At 42.7% G+C, this 20,523-nt stretch overlaps 1 protein-coding gene across 2 annotated transcripts in view; it reads left to right on the forward strand.

The window, feature by feature from the left end:
* The first annotated feature begins 15,460 nt into the window (after window positions 1–15,460).
* The window catches only part of LOC123997189 (E3 ubiquitin-protein ligase RNF220-like), a 49,761-nt gene continuing 44,698 nt past the window's right edge, over window positions 15,461–20,523 (forward strand). For both annotated transcript variants that reach the window (XM_046301325.1, XM_046301326.1), the window contains exons 1-2: window positions 15,461–15,740; window positions 18,121–18,854. In XM_046301325.1, the coding sequence (XP_046157281.1) occupies window positions 18,239–18,854 (616 nt within the window). In that variant the 5' untranslated portion in view covers window positions 15,461–15,740; window positions 18,121–18,238. The remainder of the gene's footprint in view (window positions 15,741–18,120; window positions 18,855–20,523) is intronic.

Raw genomic sequence — 20,523 nt, forward strand, 5'->3', positions numbered from 1 at the left:
ACATTCCACAGGCCACAATCAAAAGCCTGATCTCTATGCAAAGCAGATGTGTCGTGCTGTATTAGACAAATGGTGGTCACACCAGATACTGACTGGTTTTCTGATCCACGTCCCTACTTAAAAAAAAGAAGTTATCTGCGACTAATGAATGTATTCCCATTGACTCATTTCCTTATATGAACTGTAACAGTAAAATCTTTGAAATTGTTGCATGTTGCGCTCATATTTGTGTTCAGTGTACTTACTAAAACTGCATACTGTGTACTAATCGTATTACATACAATTTAGAACATGCTGTTCAGTAAAAAAATTAATGCAATAAGCAGCAAATATCAGCATACTTGGCTCATCGTACTGAGACTGCGTAATCTAATGCACAATTGCATTGATTCCCGCCATTCGTTCGTTTTGGAACAGCGTGTCCCCTCAACTGAATATCAGCTGTTGTCAGTCACACGTGGATCTCGAAAGATGATTTTCTTCCTCAATAGTGCACAGCGAATTCTACTAGATGAAAGGCCAAAATGAGTATGACATCCTGGCCTTGAAAGCATTCTGAATTTTCAAAATTTCACAAACTATAATATTTTCCTTTTTCGCATACCCAAAATGTCTACTATTTAGTGTGTATCTCACCAGAACAGGTCAGGAACAAAAAGAGAAAGATCAATGCATCTCTGTTGAGTTAACTTCCAATCAGATGTCAAACCTACAGGATCTAAAGACAACAGCACCACTTGCTCACTTGCTTCATAGAGACGTGGCACAAGGGGGTTGGTGAGGTAATGCAGCATTCCTAAGATGACACAAAGGAACTCTTGCATACAGTATTAATGAAGGAGAGGTCGGGAGTTGGGCCGGCCTACACACAGGACTGTTGATGGAGATTCTATGGATGGAAAACGTTGTTCAACGCCAATGTGTTATATTATGTTTGCTGTTATTGGCTGGTTTGAAATGGTATGGAAATAGCTAGCTACCTGGAGTTGTCCATGGTCCTGAAAACCACTGTCCTGAAAAGCTCTCTATCTCCTATCCTCTCCTCCTCCCATCCTCTCACTCTATCTCCACCCTCTCCCTCACTCCATCCCTCCCCCCTCTCTCTCCCTCCCTATCTCCAGTAACAACATTCCCTGGACTAATTGGAATGCTGTCAGCAGGTAAATGCTTTGTGACCAGGCTAGTGACAGTCACGCCATCCTACTCTGACTTTCCTGGGGACCATCAGTGTGACGAGGACAGCTTTGTGCCAGTGTCAGCTCAGGGATGTGGGATGTGGCCTTTGAACAGGAGCAGGGATGGCTGCTTGGTACTGACCTGACACACACACACATCACACAGAGCAGCAAAGGATAGGACAGCCACACAAAGCGAGTGGAATGATGCACTGCTGTGGAGTCTGACAGACTGACAGACACCAAGGTTATTATGGTTTTGTGTTTTTGTATTCGTTTTTATTTCTATTAGATATAAGATTTTTTTTAAATAACAAATTCAGTTTTCAGATTTGATTTACTCGTTTTTATTTAGTTTAAGTTTCGTAATAAAAATCGATGTCACTTTTATATTATTTAGTTTAAGTGTTAGGGACAGACTGTAGCCTGTGTGTGGGAGGCTTGGAGCCATTTTTGTGTTATGTCTTTTTTTTGTGTTTTTGGGGATGTCACTTCTTGCCACTGTGGGGTAGTAATGCATAAGGTGATGGGTCAGGCCATAGGTTAGGTCAGGTTTAAAGGTAGACTCAGCGAGATGATGTAGATGTACACAGTGAACAGTAGTACCAGGTCAATTTCTGCAAGAAAATGTACAATTAATAATGTCCAAACATATTATTTTGCAGGCGCTACCGAAGGCTATATCGGTCCACTATTAAAGGATAAATTATTCTTATTTTTGCAGGATTATTATTTTGTTATTCATATTTTTTAGGGGGTGCTGCAGCACCCTCAGCATCCCTACGTCCCGCGGCTATGCAGACGATGGTAGATGATGGTGATGGAGTCTGCTGATTATCTTCTAGAGGGCAAGTCTGGGAACCAGCCTGACTCTTATAGCCACTGGAGTTCTCCTCTTCCACTCTGTGTAGCACCCACTCGGGTGATGCCTCAGCAGCTCTTGGCGCAAAAAAAGCTCCCACACAAAGTTCAGAATAGTAGCCAGTTGTCCTCACTTACGAGCCCTCCGTCTCAGCATTGCAGCATTCCTCTATCTCACCTTGCTCTCACACGGCAGGCCACTTCTCAAAGGATGTTCTCAAAAGATCAGGAATTGGCTGCCAGGTGAAACAAAAAAGCTGGTACTGTGTCCAGATGCATTTTTCAAACGACGACATTGGCAAGCTAGCTAGCCAAGCCAAAACATAAGAACTTGTCAGTCAATCTGCAAATCTGTGGCTCAAAAACACCAGATATATGCAATGGTAGTCAATGTTATCAAAAACAAGAGCTGATTAAAAATCCTGTCGCAAGGATCTGTACACAATTCCTGGAAGCTGAAAATGTCCCAGTTCTTATATGGCCTGCATAATTACCAAACATGTCAACCATTGAGCATGTTTGGGATGCTCTGGATCGACATGTACGACACTTTGTTCCAGTTCCCCACAAAATATCTAGCAAGTTCGCACAGCCTTTGAAGATGAGTGGGACAACATTCCACAGGCCACAATCAACAGCCTGATCAACTGTATGCGAAGGAGATGTGTCATGCTGCATGAGGCAAATGGTGATACTGACGTTTTTTTAAGGAATCTGTGACCAACTGTATTCTCAGAGTCATGTGAAATCCATAGATTAGGGACTAATTCATTCATTTCAATTGACTGAGTTCCTTATATGAACTGTAACTCAGTAAAATCTTTGAAAGTGTTGCATATTGCATTTATATATATATATATATATATATATATATATATATATATATATGTTCAGTGTACTTAAACTTCATACTGTGTACTAATCATATTACATACTATTTAGAACATACTGTTTAGTAAAAACGAAGTGTAATTACAGGTGTAATATCAGTGTAGTTTTTGATTTTCAAAAAGGTTTGTTCATTTTTTTTTCAGTTTGCATTTCTTTTTCAGGAATAGTTTTCCTTTTCATTTCATTTGGCTCCTCTCCCTGTTCGGGCGGTGCTCGGCGGTCGTCGTCGCCGGCCTACTAGCTGCCACCAATCCATTTTTCCTTTTAGTTTGTGTCTGTCTGTTTTGTTTACACCTGTGTCCTATTAGATCATTGCGGTGGGTTTATTAACCTCCGCTGCCTGCTAATTCTTTGTGTGGGATTAGTTGTACTGTTTGGATTGTAATTAGGAGTAGAGGTTTCTCCTTCAAGTGTGACATTATTTCCCTGTGTGTGGGCACTTCGGTGGGTGCGTTTCCCCACCTGTTGTTGTTGTTGGGACTTTCTATAAATGATTGTGCTACTGGCACTTCCTTGCTCTCCTGCTCCTGACTCCTGCACCTTCCTCTTCTTAGGAGGCACCGAACAAATGGATACGTTTAGGCTACTTCATGATAATCACATTTGCCTATACCCATCATGAAGTCGGTGCACTGGTGCACAGGTCAGGTTGAGAGAAATTTGAGTAATCAAGGTGACAGACATTAACACTTTCAATACCGGCTTGCACAATCTTGCCTGCATCTAGCTGATCTAGGGTGTAATCATTAGTCCAACAGTTGCAAATGAGAGTTTGTATTCGACAAATTCAGGTATGCTTTCGCTTAAGAAACTTTTTTCAACAGAATCGGCGGAATGAATACATCCCTGATCACATGCAAAAGCAGTTCAATTTCTTAGCAGCCAGATCGTTGTTTAATTCCTTCCTGCATCTACGCGCTCTCCTCCTCTCACCTTTTCCCTTCACTTGTGGACTTCAGTACACAACACATCAGCTGTCTGTGACCAGGCAAAAAAAAAACTTTCCAAGCCAAACCTTCATATCCTAAACGCTAACCGCTACACACAACCTACATCGTTGTCAACCTATTAACTAACGTCAAGTCAACAACATAGCTACTAGAACTAACATGTTAGTAAACCCACTACAATTATGCAATAAAGTGTACAGTTAGCAAGCAGTTTAGCAGTTACACTGGTGGGCCCGGTGGCTACAAATATTTTATTTTTAAAACGTTTATTTAACTAGGCAAGTCAGTTAAGGACATATTCTTATTTACAGCCAACACCTGACGACGCTGGGTCGATTGTGAGTCACCCTATGGGACTCCCAAACACGGCCTGTTGTGAACCAGCCTGGATTTGAACCAGGGTGTTTGTAGTGACGCCTCAAGCACTGAGATGCAGTGTCTTAGACCGCTGCGCCATTCAGGAGCCCAAATTAATTAAACCAAAAGCTTATATTGACTTGAAAGAGTTCTAGTGTTGGATAGCCATAGCCAGCTAGGTAACATAGCATTCCTCTCTGTTTGAGCTGGGTGTTTGAGTACACTAAACTAGCTAGCAGGCTGCATTTGCTAGCTAAGTAAGTGAAAGTGAAACAAATATTAAATATAGCTAGCTCTCTATCTATCTCCCCCCCCTCTCTCTCAGTCTCTCTTGCGTCTCCTTCCTTTTTGAATGAATGAATTTGTTCAAAACTGTTCAACTATTGTCTTTCTCTCTTTGAGTTAACTACTCACCACATTTTATGCACTCCAGTGCTAACTAGCTGTAGCTTATGATTTCAGTACTAGATTAATTATCTGATCATTTGATTGGGTGGACAACATGTCAGTTCATGCTGTAAGAGCTCTGATAGATAGGTTGGAGGACATCCTCTGGGTGTTATCATAATTTCTGTGTAAGTCAATGGAAGAAGGTGAGAACAACAAGTCTCCTAGGTTTTGCATTGAAGTCAATGTATCCAGGACAGAAATTAGCTGTCATCCGCCTACACCGTGGTGCTACCCTACAGAGTGCTGTTGAGGCTGTTGTAGACCTTCATTGCAAAACAGTGTGTTTTTATAAATTATTTGGTGACGTGAATATGTTTAGTATAGTTTTATCTAAAAATGATCCGTTTTTTAAACATTTCACTCATTTTTTTTTATTCATTGAGGAGGATGGTCCTCCCCTTCCTCCTATGATAAGCCTCCACTGATTCACACACGTCCATTATATACTGACATCTCTCAGATTTTTCCCATACACACCTCCATACACACAACATCACACACACACGCACACATGCACCACACACACACACAAACACACACGCACACACATGCGAGCACACACACACATGTACCACCACACACACCTCCACTTAAAACACATTTCCCCAAGTGTGTACTTGGAGAGATGTTCTTTTATCAAACACACTGTGTAAACCGTATACACATTCATCGCCATAACGGCTCTGAATGAACTCCTGCCCATACGTTATGGGGTGGCTAATTAAACCAGGCTGTTGACAGTTGTCATCGTGACCCCTCTGCATTAGCCGTACCATGCTAACACTAAGTGACGTGTTGACAAGACACAGGCCAGGGTTGTCCTGTCACGCCCTTTGGCATTGGCCACAGGATGTAGTAATGTCAGGTCAGTGCAGAGAGGGGCTGTATGTGCGTGTGTCTTTCTCTCTGTGTGTGTGTGTGTGTGTGTGTGTGTGTGTGTGTGTGTGTGTGTGTGTGTGTGTGTGTGTGTGTGTGTGTGTGTGTGTGTGTGTGTGTGTGTGTGTGTGTGTGTGTGTGTGTGTGTGTGTGTGTGTGTGTGTGTGTGTGTGTGTGTGTGTGTGGAAAAGCAGATTGGCTGTGCTAAAATGCAGATGTCCCTGTCTGTGCCATCACTAAGCAGAAGGAGAGGCAGCTCAAGGGGACGGCTGCTCCCAATGAAGGATCTGGGGATCTCTACAACAGGCTTTAAAAGAGCAGCGGTCTTAAAAAACATATTTTAGAGGCGTTGAAATAGCAGTGTGTTTCACAAACGCTTAAGAAATGTAGTGAATTTCATGCAGGGAGCAACTTGTTCAATACACTTAAATGTAAAGGAGCCTAGAGTAACCTTTTGGGGTTCAAAAGAGTGCCACTGTGGGGGAACCTTCTCAGGTTAAAAAGATACCCACTGGTCACACACTGGTTGAATCGACGTTCTTTCCACGTCATTTCAATGCAATGACGTGAAAAACCAATGTGGAATAGACATTTTATTGACGTCTGTGCCCAGGGGGTTGGTTCAAACAGTAACCTTTTTGTGATGGGAGGGGTTCAACCTTTTTAATGAGATATTGTAAGATTGGAGGCGAGGCTTTTTGGAATGCGCGTCTTTCAGATAGTTCTTTTTGGCCACCCATGAGAATAAATGTATTTCCTCTTCGTCATGTTAAGTTTGTACTCTACACGGCAAAAAAATATCCTTAAATATGTATGCATATTACACATTGTAATATAATATTCATAATATTAACGTTGTTGATTACATAAGGTAATAAAGTGTTAACTACTCCAACATTGGGATTTGCATAGGCTCTTGAGGAACTCATACACCTCTATACGCCTTAATGAAGCTACAAAACTGTCAGTGATCAACCTTAAAATAGTACTCATAAAGGAATGGATAATTATTTACAAATTGCTAGCCATCCCCTAAAGCCATCACCGAAAACCACATATTTTTTTACCTTCTTCTGAGTTTGGCACAACAATCCAACTGCGAAATCAATTCAAAGTGCTCCGCATACGCCAGCAAAAAGGTTCCTCCAGGAAACCTTTGTTATATTGACATTAAAGGTTCCTCCGAGAACCCCTCAACTAGACAAAATTGCAAATATGAACCCATTGACTGGAATGGTTCCTTGAGGAACTCCAGGGTTCCTCGAGATTCTCCAGGGTGCTTTAAGTTACCCCTAACTCTAAGTGTACACACAACGCTTTCCAGATGTAACAATTATGGTTGTTAGCTACATTTAAAGATTTTGAGAATTACCTAGATGGAAGAGAAGAAAAAAAAATCACCTGTCACTCTCTCTCTCTCTGGTCTCTCTAGTCTCTCTCTCTCTCTTCTCTCCAAGGGAAGGTCAAGGACACATGCATATTCATGGATGGGACTGGCACAGAATCGATGGCTTCTAATTGTTTTCCCCTGGTTGGCGGAGGGACGTGCCAGTGTCATATTGATCTGTTTGAACTGAGGGCTTCTCACAGATCACCACTGGGAGACCTCTACCTGACTGTGTGTGTGTGTGTGTGTGTGTGTGTGTGTGTGTGTGTGTGTGTGTGTGTGTGTGTGTGTGTGTGTGTGTGTGTGTGTGTGTGTGTGTGTGTGTGTGTGTGTGTGTGTGTGTGTGTGTGTGTGTGTGTGTGTGTGTGTGTGTGTGTGTGTGTGTGTGTGTGTGTGTGTGTGCATCTGAAGAATGAGAACCACACCAGAGCCTCATTCCACCATTCATTGAGTGGCCCCATTTATCCCTTAACATCAAATATGAATGTTAAGCATGTATTAGTGACAGTGCCATATTCCAAGGCTTGAGCTTATCCATTTAAACTCACTCACCTGCCCTGACTTTAATTCAGCTTTATCGCTTTGGAACTTGATTGGAGACTTTAAACAATACAAGGTCCCCTCGCTCTCGTTTAGGTCCTTTGTGGCTGGTTGAACTTTCCAATTTGACCAAGCATAGCTTCAAGATTGTGAGAGAAAGGCAGAGTGAAAAGATAGGGAGAGGGAAAATGAGGGTGGGTGATTGAAAGAGAGAGAGAGAGAGAGTGAAACATTAGAGAGAGAGAGAGAGAGAGAGAGAGAGAGAGAGAGAGAGAGAGAGAGAGAGGGGAGGTTTTGTTGCACAGTGGGAGCAGTCTGGCTTGTCAAATCTCTGCGATGAGAGTGAATAGGCATATCTATTCTGAGCGTGGAGGGGTGTCATGCACTGTGGTTTCATGGTTCAGGATAAGACTGAATAAAGCCACAGCGTAGCTCTTTTTCGCTCTCCCTCTGCTGGTCTGAGCCCAATTAGTACAGTTACCAGTGGTCTATGACAACCTGTGGTAATACTGCTCCGGTTTCAGGTACTCTAACTATAAATTAAGGGATGGGTTCTCCATATGTGCCTGTGACATGGTCCCGAGCCTACCAAGCTATCTTTGGTAAGTCTGAGGATGCCGAGTCTGAGGATGTCCTAATATTGCCACCTTACATTAATGCTTATGGAATGGGGTATTTGTGGTAGGCCGACTAGAGCATGTGTTATTGTGGCCAGGTCCGTGTGTGAAGAATAGGTGTCAAATAATGCAACCCCCTTTCTCGTGACTAAAGAGTTGCGTTCACCAGTTTGACAGAAATAGATTCTCGCTCAGATTAAACTTTTGCATTATGTGGTTATTGAGCAGTGAAAACTGTAATACTGCCTGCATCCCAAATGGTACCCTATTCTGTATGTAGTACACGGGTCCTGGCCAAAGTAGTGCACTACATAGAGAATAGGGTGCCATTTGCGAAGCGGCCTGTTTTAGATGGCAGTCAGAGGTTAAGGTACCAATCAGACTATACAGGCCGCAATAAAAGATCTGGGACCAGGCTAGGGGTTTGTGTGTTAGGGATTGAATAATGGTATTGAAGAAAGGCTGTCTAAGGTCAGGTGTGCCTGTGTTAGATATTGTAAGAAGAGACCACCAGAGGGGGACAATGATAACAAAAGGCACACATGACATGTCCGTCTCTAGGAGTGATGATTTTGGATCAGTTCTGCCTTCTATATCACAATGAAAAAAATTACATTTACCTGATTGTAGATCGGCACTTGTAACCTGAAACACTTTATAAATACGGGCCTAGATCCAAACTGCAGGGTTACCCCTTAGAGAAAAGGCGAGAGAGAGAAACAGAGGCAGAGAGAAAAAGAGACAAAACCTACAGCTCCGTGCATATTCTGCTATATCTTCAAGATCTGTTGCTTCCCTTCCCCTCCCTCCTCTGTAATAAGGGTAGGGTCATTTGCCCCCTCCCCCTTCCCCCTACCCTTCGTCTCGTGGGCCTGTCCCCTCTGTGGGTCCAGACTAATGACTAGTGACAGTCCACTGAGGGGCGCGAGCTGTTTGCAGTCAGCAGTGCGTTTGTTGCTAATTATTTGAAGGGTGTCACATTAGCGTCAGCCTCTTGGCTGCGAGGGGGAAAGGGGTTTGGCGGATGGGGTGTGGTGGAGGTGGGGTGGGTGTGGAGAGTGTGATGGGTAGGAGGGGGGGGGGGGTGAGGACACAGCCTGTCACCGCTCCACACTGTTAGCCACTTGACTGCCCAACACTGAAAGCAAAAGACTGGTGGATACAGAATGAATGGACAGCATTATCTCTCCGAGATCCTATTTCTTCTCCTGTCTGTTGAATGTGACAATTTACCTGCAGAAACAATGTCTTGTTTTCAATACATTTTAGATACAGACAGATTCAGATGTAGTATTTTCCATTTACATCCTACCTTAAATATATAGTCAACACGATATGTTCACGTTTCCCAGGACCGAAGCAAGGTCTACTATCAGATGTGCAACTCAACTGCCAGATGACCGGAGTTGGAGAGTTTCAAAACAGAGGATGCTGGGGCGTGTCAGGGGTTAACCCTTCATATGTTTGGGGGGGGTCTGACATCAGCCCCCTGGGAGGAAGCGATCAATGATTGGGACCATAATGCACCTCTCTGTATTCCTCCTCACATTCGCGCTCGCCGGCTGCTTTGGGAGCTGTCACACACACGTATGGACACAGTCGCCGTGAAGACAGCTCATCTCTCTTTCTCTCTCTCTCTTCTCTCTCTCTCTCTCTCTCTCTCTCTCTCTCTCTCTCTCTCTCTCTCTCTCTCTCTCTCTCTCTCTCTCTCTCTCTCTCTCTCTCTCTCTCTCTCTGTCTCTCTCTCTCTCTCTGCTCACTCTTTGGCAGACTGCTCCAGCGCTGTCTCTCTCTATGTTAATATAGTGGCTAACCTCTCTCTCCATGGCAGTACTAGCTGACTGTCTCTATGTTAATATACTGAGCACCGTAGGACTCAGTCGTACAACTACCCACTACCCAGCTGTCTCTAACATACTGAGCTCTGGCTAGTGTGCGTTTTGGAGTCCCTGTACTACACTGCCAGCCTCTGGTTCTCTCTGTCCAAATGCAACCACTACCTCCACATCTGCTTCGATATTAAGGTTAGCCTTTTTTACTGACAGGACTGCTCTGCAACGCTAAATATGGTCACCTTCAAGGTTAGAGGTGTTAAATACTTGTATTGCTATAGACCTCCTGGACTCCTGGAGAACTCAAAATCAGCCTTAAATCTTAACCACCTCTAATGAGTATGTGGAGATTACTGCTGTAACGAGTTTTACTATCGGCCCTGAATAGGTAGGAGGAATAGGTTAAGTCCCAAATGGCACTCTATGCTTTATATAGTGAACTACCTTTGACCAGAGCCCAAACAGTAGTGCACTATATAGGGAATAGGGTGTCATTTGGGATGCAAAATTAGTGATTAACTCTCAGTATTTACTCTCTGTTGTACTCCAGCTATCCAATTAGGAAGTGAGAAAGTTAAAAGACTTAATTAATTAAGTTATAGGGTTAATCATCTTCTCTGGCATCATAATAAGGAAGTAGAAATCTCATATCAAACGCTAATTTAATTTACCTCAGTTATCCTATGATTGCTTTCATGAGAAAGATGAATGTATAAATCTGGTTAAAGAGAAAACGTTTGAAATTAGAATGAACGAAATGAGAGGAAGACAAAAAAAATGAATACCTGGATTTAAAAATAACTTAAGGACAGCACATTCAGCATCTCCCTCTCCAATGTTCACCACAGGAAGGAATGTGCTTTTGTTTCACAGACATTTTCCTGCCGAAACTAACACGTTCTGAAGCGAATACTGGAACAATATTTCTAACATAGAACGGTGGTCAGATATGACCTAAAATAACACTGATGTTGGTTTGATTGTTATTTGGTGATGTCATTAAACATGTTATAAAGGAAATACTGTAACTTGAAAAGTATACACACTACATGTACGAAGTTTCCATCCTCTACGTTGTGCATGAAATATTAAAAATGATGAAAGTGTTTTTGTTAAGAGATGGGATGTGATTTTAGAAACTATAAGAGGAAATAGTTTTTATAACTTTGTACAAGTAAGTAGTCACCACCCCCTTAAGTGAGGTCAGACAGGGTATCAGCCTGACGGAACCACCCCTTTTGAACAAACTGTATAAAATGATGGGTTAAGAATCAAAAATATCAGACCAGAGAGACGTGGAGCTGCAGCTCACGTCCAAAGTGGTTCGAACTCTGAATCTCAACACGAGGTTGAGACGATAAAGTCACCTCCCGGACGATCACTGGTACGGCTGAATAGCCGTCCTAAGTAAAGTTTCTAGAGAAGTAAACTTAAGTGGGACCATTCTATTACTCTTCTCAAACCACCATAGTACGCTACTCTCATCACCCCACTGGGAACCATCGACACGGCTGGCTATCCTATCTTCAAAGAAGGATCTTCCAGAGTGAATGAAAGTAGAATAAACTCTAGTTCTGTTCAGGACTAGGTCAATGGATACAGGACAATTGCAGAGGAGAACAACAGTAGAAGACAGGTGTGGACCCCTTTTGGATAATCAGAGCCTTACAAGCGTGCAGCAAAAAGGCCCAATTCCCTTTCCAAGGCAGCCTGGTTCCGACAGAAATACACAAAGAAACAAGACATTTCACGTAAATACATTCATGATTTCTTACTCAAAGGGCGGCGGTTTGTGTGCAAAGTACATGATTACTGTGAGAGTATTTTCTAAATGTACCAAAGTATTATGTCTGTCCCTCTCACTCTATCTCTCACCCTTTCCATGTCTTTTGTAACAAGCAGCCATATTGTGTCAGTCCAGGAGGTTTGCAGATGCAGGAGGATTTGATTGTTCAGAATAACAATATGATACAAGGTTATGTTAAATAAGTTGACTGTTTATGGATGTGATAGACCTTTAGAGTTTAATTCAGGAGATGGCAACTCTTTAAAGCAACGCTCTCGTGGTACCCCAAATCCTAATGAGTTAATTGTTACATGATTCATTTAAACACGTAACAATTGAACATAGTTAGTTGACTAGATAATTAACAGTCTTTAGATTAATGAAAGTAAAGGCATGACAATGCTGTTACTCTATGAGCTGAGTTTAGCGTACAAGCTCATTTTAATTCATATAAATATCAGTTAATACTACAGCAGTTGCTAGGAATATTTACATCATGCAAACTACAAGAGCCATTCAAAATGTAGGCTTATCTAAATTGACGATGCACGTATTGTAAACAAGTATGTGGTCAAACGGATTAAAATGACTGCCTCCAGAAGGGGTGAACATGAGCCAGCCAAATGACTCACAACCTGCCACAAATGAAGACATCCAATCAACATCACATCACATCATTCTCTGCTGCCCGGGCAGCCCTTTAATTGGCTGCTGCTGACTGACCAGTGAGATTCTGTGGCTGGGGGTGACAATTTATTCTTGGCGCCAGTCAGTGCAGTACACCCCCAGCCAATACAGGACAGGCCCTAGCGCCACTGTGCCATAACCTGGCAAAGGCAGGGACATCATTACACTTGAGTGGGCCTGCAGGACACACAAGGCAAGGATCACCACCACCCAGAGCCACAAGTGGTCTGTGAAGGACGGAAGGGCAGAAACAGACTGGCCATAGGGCAGTTCAGGCAAATGCCAGATGGGCTGGTCCATATTTAGCCCAGTGTGTCCTGTCTAGATTGTCGTTGCTTTCTCAGAATAATCATTATTTGTCTAATAATGGGGGCCTCGAGGAGAACAAATTGGCCGGTGTGGGCACCTTGGAGGAAAAATAGGGGCCGGTGTGTTACAAATACCCAGGACGATTTTGGGTCCCAGTCCGTCCCTGTGGAAGGGGATAATAGGACGGAGGGGTATAAGCCAGCAGTTAACAGGATGGTGTGTGTCTGTTTGGACGTTCACTAACCAGTCATTTCCAGCCAAGGACAAAATTGGAATTTGGCAGTGCCTTGTAAATTAAATGGTTCATTCAATCACGTAGAACTGTGAGTCTAATGTTAAACTATCTGTATGTTTTCCAGACTTCCAAAGGTGGTTAGGGCTGGAATGGCCATTTATATATCGGTAAACCCTATTTATCCGGTGCAGTATGGTCGGTGAGTCTAACCCTTAAAAAAATGTCACAGACCAATTCCCTTACTGAAGTAACGACCATCCCAAGTCAGACCCCACATCAAGGCATGTCACATACTGTAGGTCTGGAGGTGAGACAGAGGAGCAGCCAGTCAGACTGATGTCCCCTCTTTATATTCCCGTAAAAGTCAGTCTGCTGTCTGCCTCTCTATTTCCCCTCAGAAACTGGGGTGGGCAGTGAAGGGTTTGTGGACTGGAAGAGGTGAGTGAAGAGTTCAACTTTATGATAGTAGACAGCATAGGGTACAGTGGGGATTGAATTTCTGTATAAAATTATAATGGAAAAGCTACCAGTTTCAGGGACAGTTTTTAAAGCCAGCATGTGGCAAGGCAATGCATTCTTAGATTTTCTGTCACATGCCAAGTAATGCCACATTGGACCTACCATTCCAAATTTCCACCAAAAGTAACTTAACCCCCATCTTCTCCTTGATTGTGACATTCCAAAATATTCCCAACCCTCCCATTCCCAGTCTCAGAGGTCTCTCCACAGGGGCTCGCTGGCGCTCAAATGGCTGTTCATTACAGACTGAGACCTGAGGGGAAGCAATAGTCGGACCGTCAGAGACACAAAATTGCATGTCACATTAGATTAGCCCAACGGAACCTCTGGATTGGCTCAGGGGAAGACGGAATTATTTCAATTACATTATTCCCCAAAAGACTTTAAGCGATACCAATACTGATAAAAACACATTGAGTGATTTGTGTTTTTCTCGAGTTATGCCATCCAACAGTGTTAAATCATATATGTGAATAAAGAGGATACTGGGTTTCTTCTATAATGGCACGCTCAAGTATATTTATTCGGTGTCCCTTCCATGGGACGGTTGAGCTAATGTAGGCTAATGCAACTAGCATGAGGTTGTAAGTGAGGTTTTAAGAAAATTTCCCAGGACATGGACATATCTGATATTGGCAGGAAACTGAAATTCTTGTTAATCTAACTGCACTGACCAATTTACAGTAGCTATTACAGTGATATAATACCATGCTATTGTTCGAGGAGAGAGCACAATTTGGAACATGAAAAGTTATTAATAAACAAATTAGGCACTTTTGGGCAGTCATAATACAACATTTTTAACAGACATGCAATGGTTCATTGGATCAGTCTAAAACTTTGCACATATACTGATGCCATCTAGTGGCCAAAATCTAAATTGCACCTGGGCTGGAATAATACATTATGGCCTTTCTGTACAAAAAAATACAAAAGAAAGGTTGTTTCTTTCTTTGTATTATCTTTTGCCAGATATATTGTGTTAAATTCTACTACATTCCTTTCACATTTCCATAAACGTCAAAGTGTTTCCTTACAAATGGTACCAAGAATATGCATATTCTTGCTTCAGGGACTGAGCTACAGGCAGTTAGATTTGGGTATGTCATTTTAGGTGTAAATTGAAAAAAAGGGGTTAATCCTTAAGAGTTTTAAGCTGATGGAGTTAGGCTACATGGCCTATGCCCTCAGTCAATAAAAATCAGACACCCAATAAATACAGTATTAAAATATATATTTTTTTCTTCATTGTAATCCCCTTAAGGATGTTTTGCCAAATCAAAAACACAGGACATGGCAATCAAACTAAGCAGGCCTGTACTGAATAAAGGAAAGGAGACAACTCTATCCTCTCCCCTTCACAGTTTTGTAGAAATGTCCAAATGTTTTCCTTAACATGTGAGACAGACCTTTTATGCATCTTAGCAAGCCTGGACCTAGGACTGTCCAGTGTTGGTCATTTTTAAGGTTAATGACTTTCCTCCGTCCCCAGCCTATACTGTCACGGTTACACTTAAGTAGCCTAGTAGTTCCTTATACTGAAATTGACAAAATGTGTCATTTGGGTGCATGGAAAAAAATGACAAATGTAAAATCTCAAAGGTTATGCATGGTCCTATCCTGCAACTAACTATTCATACAGTGAAACAATATCTGTACCTGAACATGTATGTGTGTTTTGGATCTAAAATATACCGCACATTTAAAATCAGGACTAAAGCATCTTGTTCTAAGGATTTGAATGGTCTTGCATGTGACTTATTTGGCTTTGCCAGAAAGCGGGATTATTTTTAAGACAGTTTGATAACGGTGTAATCACATTTCAGAACATTTTCCAATTGCATGTGGAGGATAGAGGCTTGTAACCTACTGAGGGTAACATTGCACATTCTGAAGGCAGGTCGCAGACCCTCTCGGGAGAGTGATTCGGAGGAGAGAGATAGGCTAGGGTGGGAGAGGAAGGGGAATCGTCATTCGAAGCGCGGAAAGCCTCTGAGCAGCAGCAGCCGCAGCCCGGTGAGCTTCGCCTCGTCCTCACGTTGTGCCACTTCTTATCTTACAATTCTAACCCATCTGTCAATGTGAAAAAAAAATACTGTAGCCAAGTTTACATTTCACTGCAGATATACTTGGAAATAATCTCGACCTTTTGCAAGCGCGTGTTTCTCTTCTGCTCGGACGGAATAAAGTCTCGACCGTCGCTGACATTCTAACTAGAGAAAGTGTTCGTTGTGTGGCTGAAACAACTCCAAGACAGCGTTTAACTAGGTAAGTAGGCTATATGCAACTTTTCTGTAAAAGTGTTATGGTAGGGCTATTGGGTTAGATTACATTTTGTTGGCTTCTTGTAAGACCTTCATGCAATATCCTATTAATTAGTATAATTTACCATTAGGCCCTATCTGACTAAATGTTTGACAAGATCAGAGATTTGCCCTTGAAAACTGCAGTCGTGATTCACGCAATTCGGGGTTTGCATTTCATTTGAATAGCCTACTTTTCAAGATGTTTGTTGGGCATTCAGTTGTCCAACATCGTGCACGGTTCTCAAATCTTTTCCTCGGGGACACCAGGCCGTTTCACAACTTTGTTTGTAGCCCTGAACTGGCTCGGATTCGCCTCAGGGGCTTGCTGCTTAGTTGACAAGTTTAATCAGGTGAGCATGCTCTGAACAGATCAAATACATGGAACTGCTGGTTGTCCCCGGGGAGGTTTTTTGCTTGAAATATTTCCAATTTACCCTGGCGTGTTTAAGTCGAAATATATAATACATAAAATAAGCGAAAAATGAAATAATTTCTTGAAAGGGGTCTGAGGGATGTTATAACACGCACATGTTGGCATGAGTATGCGAGGGGTTCAAAATTCACCGGGAGCACACGTCACGAATGCAGTTGACACGCGGGGTACTTCATGTGATTGGAATTGCTTTTCGTTTAACAAAAGTTTAGAATGTTGCACATCCATACAGTGAAAACGTGCCTATCACAAACGAAGTAAACTTGGAGTCACGCGATGTCGTCGTGAAAGCATGCCGTTTATTAGGCTACAGATTCAACAAAGGATGTTGCACTTCGCAGGGCGGTGAAAGTGTCTAGATGATGAGCTTGATGCTCTTTTCCAGATATGGAGGGTCTTATGCTGGTGACATGATCCTCGATGCTTGGCTGCCGTTTGACAAATAACATGAATCTTGCTCTTTTGTCCGTACAAAAATCTAATCATGTAAGGCCAGGGGTGTTTCAACTCTTACCCTAGGAGGTCCGGGGTCTGCTGGTTTTCTGTTCTGTCTGATAATGAATTGCACTCAGGTCTAAATCAGTCCCTGATTAGAAGGGTACAATGAAACGCAGTTGCACTGGCTTCGAGGTCCAGAGTTGAGTTTGAGGGATGTACGTGCGCTCGAGCCGAAAGCGGTATCTGCGCGATAGAGCGCACATGCCAGTACAAGGTCTGGCACACTCGCTATATAAACACACATTTTTTTGGGGGTGAGAAAACCATCAGTATAATACAACATTAGAAGGAAACTAATTACACTTGTATTTTTGATTCTGCATATGGGAGTTTAACCGCAAAAGTGTTTTTCTTATGTGCATTATGTGATCACACAGTCTTTTATCTGCAACAAGTCAATTAGATGGAAACACATCTCTGGTGGGAAAATGCAAAATCTTGTTTTTATGCGGATTTTAGAATATTCGCATGAAAATCTGTCGCCAAATTGGATAGAAACCCAGCTACTGTTCAATAAAAGGGGAGATTATCACTAACAAAACTATCTCTTTCATAACTAAAGATCCTTTTCAATGAAATAAAACTGCTGTTCAGATATTATTCTTTAGCCTACAAATGAGTTAATTTCAGAAACTGTAACATCGAACAACATGAATTATTCGTTTCATAATCCTCTTGGACATCTGTACAATTAGATTTTAGAATTATCTTTTGTTAGACACCAATATTGGGATTATTTTATAACGTTTTATGCGGACCACACCGAAAACAAATCGAAACCCAAGATCAATCGATAAATTGTAGTGTCAATCACATGGAAATGTAAGAGTATTAAAATGTTTTCTATTGGATTCCTATTTCATTAACTTGTCATAGAATATTAATTTATACAATAAATGCTGTTTCACATATAAATATCATAGAACAAAAGGAAAATAAGTATTCAATTGAGAGCCACATTTTCCTATTTACTGTGAGGATCATCATAATCTTTTTTTGATATTGGGTAGATTGCAGACATATATGGACTGATAGGCTATTAATGAGTCATAAACAAATACCCCGTAAACTACACCATCATTTCAAGATTTTATTTACTTTATATTAATTATTACATTATGTTCTGCTATATTTCATGCTTTTTTAGCTTAACTCTTCATTTAATTAAATATATTCTCAGTTACAAATAAATATATTCTCAGTTACAAATAATCTTTTTCCAGTGCTATCAAAGTATTTCTTAACAGAAAATCATTTTGCACATGTTTTATTTTAACGTTATTATTCAGCATTTGCATTAGTTCATAGTGAGAGTCATCGTTCTCTATGTGTCTTCCATATCTCTTTCTTAAATACCCCTCGTTCTTGACAATTGTATTTGGATAATCAATGCTCTTCTCTCCTTATATAGCCCTATGAGAATGGACTCACAGTGAAGTTATTCTACATCATCTTCAAATCACACCAACACTCAGCCCCTCCCCCTGACCAGTCCCTCCCTCTATAGGACTAAGGGAGGCGTGGATTGGATGGACCTCCACCGTCCCTCTTTTAAGATGGACAGCTCCTCCTACCTGCCCAGTCCCCTGGCCTCCCCAGCCCTGATGGTGCTGGCCTCCACAGCCGAGGCTGGCCACGATTCCTCCATCCCCTGCCAGGCCCCACGGCCTTTCGGTGTCCCCATCTCCGAGAAGGACCTCCACCTCCCCTTCGCCTCCGGCTCCTACACATTTGCCTCCATGTACCACCGCCAGGGTCCCGTATCCAGCCATGGCACCTTCCCCACCAGAGACTTCCCTGCATCCCTGCTCCACCTCCACCCCCAGTTCCACTCCCCCAACCTGGACTGCTCATCTCTAGAGATGCTCAACCACAGCGGGGTGGGCGCCTTCAGACCCTTCTCCTCCCTGCCTGAGGAGAGGGAGGTCAGGGGTTATCAGTCAGCCTTCACCCCTGCTAAGAGGCTCAAGGGCTGCTATACCGACTCGGAAAGGAAGCCGTATGAGTTTGGAGGAGGGCGTATTCTGTCTGGTTCGCCGTGGTCGCTCAAAGCCGCTGAGGATTCTGGGAGGAAGTTGTTTGCGGTGTCTGGCCTGCTGTCAGACAGTGAGGCCTTGTCTAGTCCTGAGGACCGTAAGGATGGCTGTGAGTATCGCCCTATTGTCACGTGTACTGCTCATCATAGCACATTTACATGTTGTCATATAAGAATTGTGCGCATTGCACTCTTTTAAAAATCCATGGTTTCAATACAGTCGATCGAATGACAGTTATGGCCTGCATCTTGTCAGTGTATGTGTGTCTTTTTGGAGTGTGCCCTTTTCACTCTTTGACAATCTTAACCAAAGTTTTTTCCTGGTTGTGCAAAGTATGTGACACTTGGTGGAAAACAGCCACCAGTTCATGTTTCTGGTCACTGGTCACAAAATGAACATTAGTACCTAGACTGAATATAGTTTTTGTCATTCTGGTTGAACACAGACACAAGTATGTAGAGATGACAAAGGATGGGGAAGTTTGAGCAAGCGACACCCTGTCAGAGATAACGAGGTGACAGAGAGCGAGAGAAGGGGAGCGAGAGACGATGCGATGCTCAGCTCCACAAATGACACCCTTAGCTCAATATGGCCACCCACGCCATTATGAGCCATCTGATTTGTTGACAAATAAGGAGGAGAGGTGTCAATCAGAGCGGCAGGGCGAGAGCCACTCCTTATTATGCTAGAGGATAATTGCCCGACGGTGCGGGGGCACCACAGCGTTCGCCTCCCCTCGCCTCCACCTCCAAAGAGCGGGAAGGAAGGTAGACACGCCACCACAAAGCATGATGGGAAATCAAACCCGCTCACGGCCGTCAAGGTGGCGCTTGACATTGAAATCCCCCGTAGAGAGAGGACCCACAATCCTTAGTAGATCAGAGGAGGGCCATGTTGAAAATAATGACAATGAGTGAGGAGAGAGAGAGGGAGAGGGAGAGATGGGGGAAGGATGGAGCGGGGAAGAGGTGTGATATCCCCCCGTATCACCTTAAAGAAACGTTTCATCCCACACATCAAGGCCTGGTGCTTGGATGAGTTGTCTTGAGAAAAGTTTGTGTGTGTGTGTGTGTGACTTTGAGAAAACTTATTGGTTTTGACAACATGCTGCTGGTTGAATAACAGGGACAGGGTGGATGCTGCCTGGGAGACAGAGTGGCAGGAATCCCAATAATGAAGCCCCAAATAAGGACAGGATAGGAAAGATGCCAAACAGGTGTGTGTGCGCACACGCGTGGCTGTGTGTGTGTGCGTGCGTGTGTGTACGCTTGCACTCGTGTGTGTGTGTGTGTTCTTAAATTAGTGTTGTAACAATTGTGTGCTTATAAGCTTGCAAAATAAACAAACGTGACTCTCGGTGACAACCAATGTTCCTTCTAATTCTTTTAGGCACTGAGCAAATTCCAGGTCTGCCGAGCGCATTATTTCACCTTTATTTAACCAGGTAGGCAAGTTGAGAACAAGTTCTCATTTACAATTGCGACCTGGCCAAGATAAATCAAAGCAGTTCGACAGATACAACGACAGTTACACATGGAGTAAAACAAACATACAGTCAATAATACAGTATAAACAAGTCTATATACAATGTGAGCAAATGAGCTGAGAAGGGAGGTAAAGGCAAAAAACATCTGGCGAGAGTCTACTGTGAACACTGAGGCTGTACCTGCTTTCATTTACAGTTATAACAATGGCAAAGTAGGCTGCTGTGGCTATTTCATCATAACGTAGGCCTAGCAGAGTGGCCCACTATAGAAAAACTAAAGAGAAAATGCATC

The sequence above is a fragment of the Oncorhynchus gorbuscha genome, linkage group LG15, assembly GCF_021184085.1.
Source record: "Oncorhynchus gorbuscha isolate QuinsamMale2020 ecotype Even-year linkage group LG15, OgorEven_v1.0, whole genome shotgun sequence".
Lineage (NCBI taxonomy): Eukaryota > Metazoa > Chordata > Actinopteri > Salmoniformes > Salmonidae > Oncorhynchus > Oncorhynchus gorbuscha.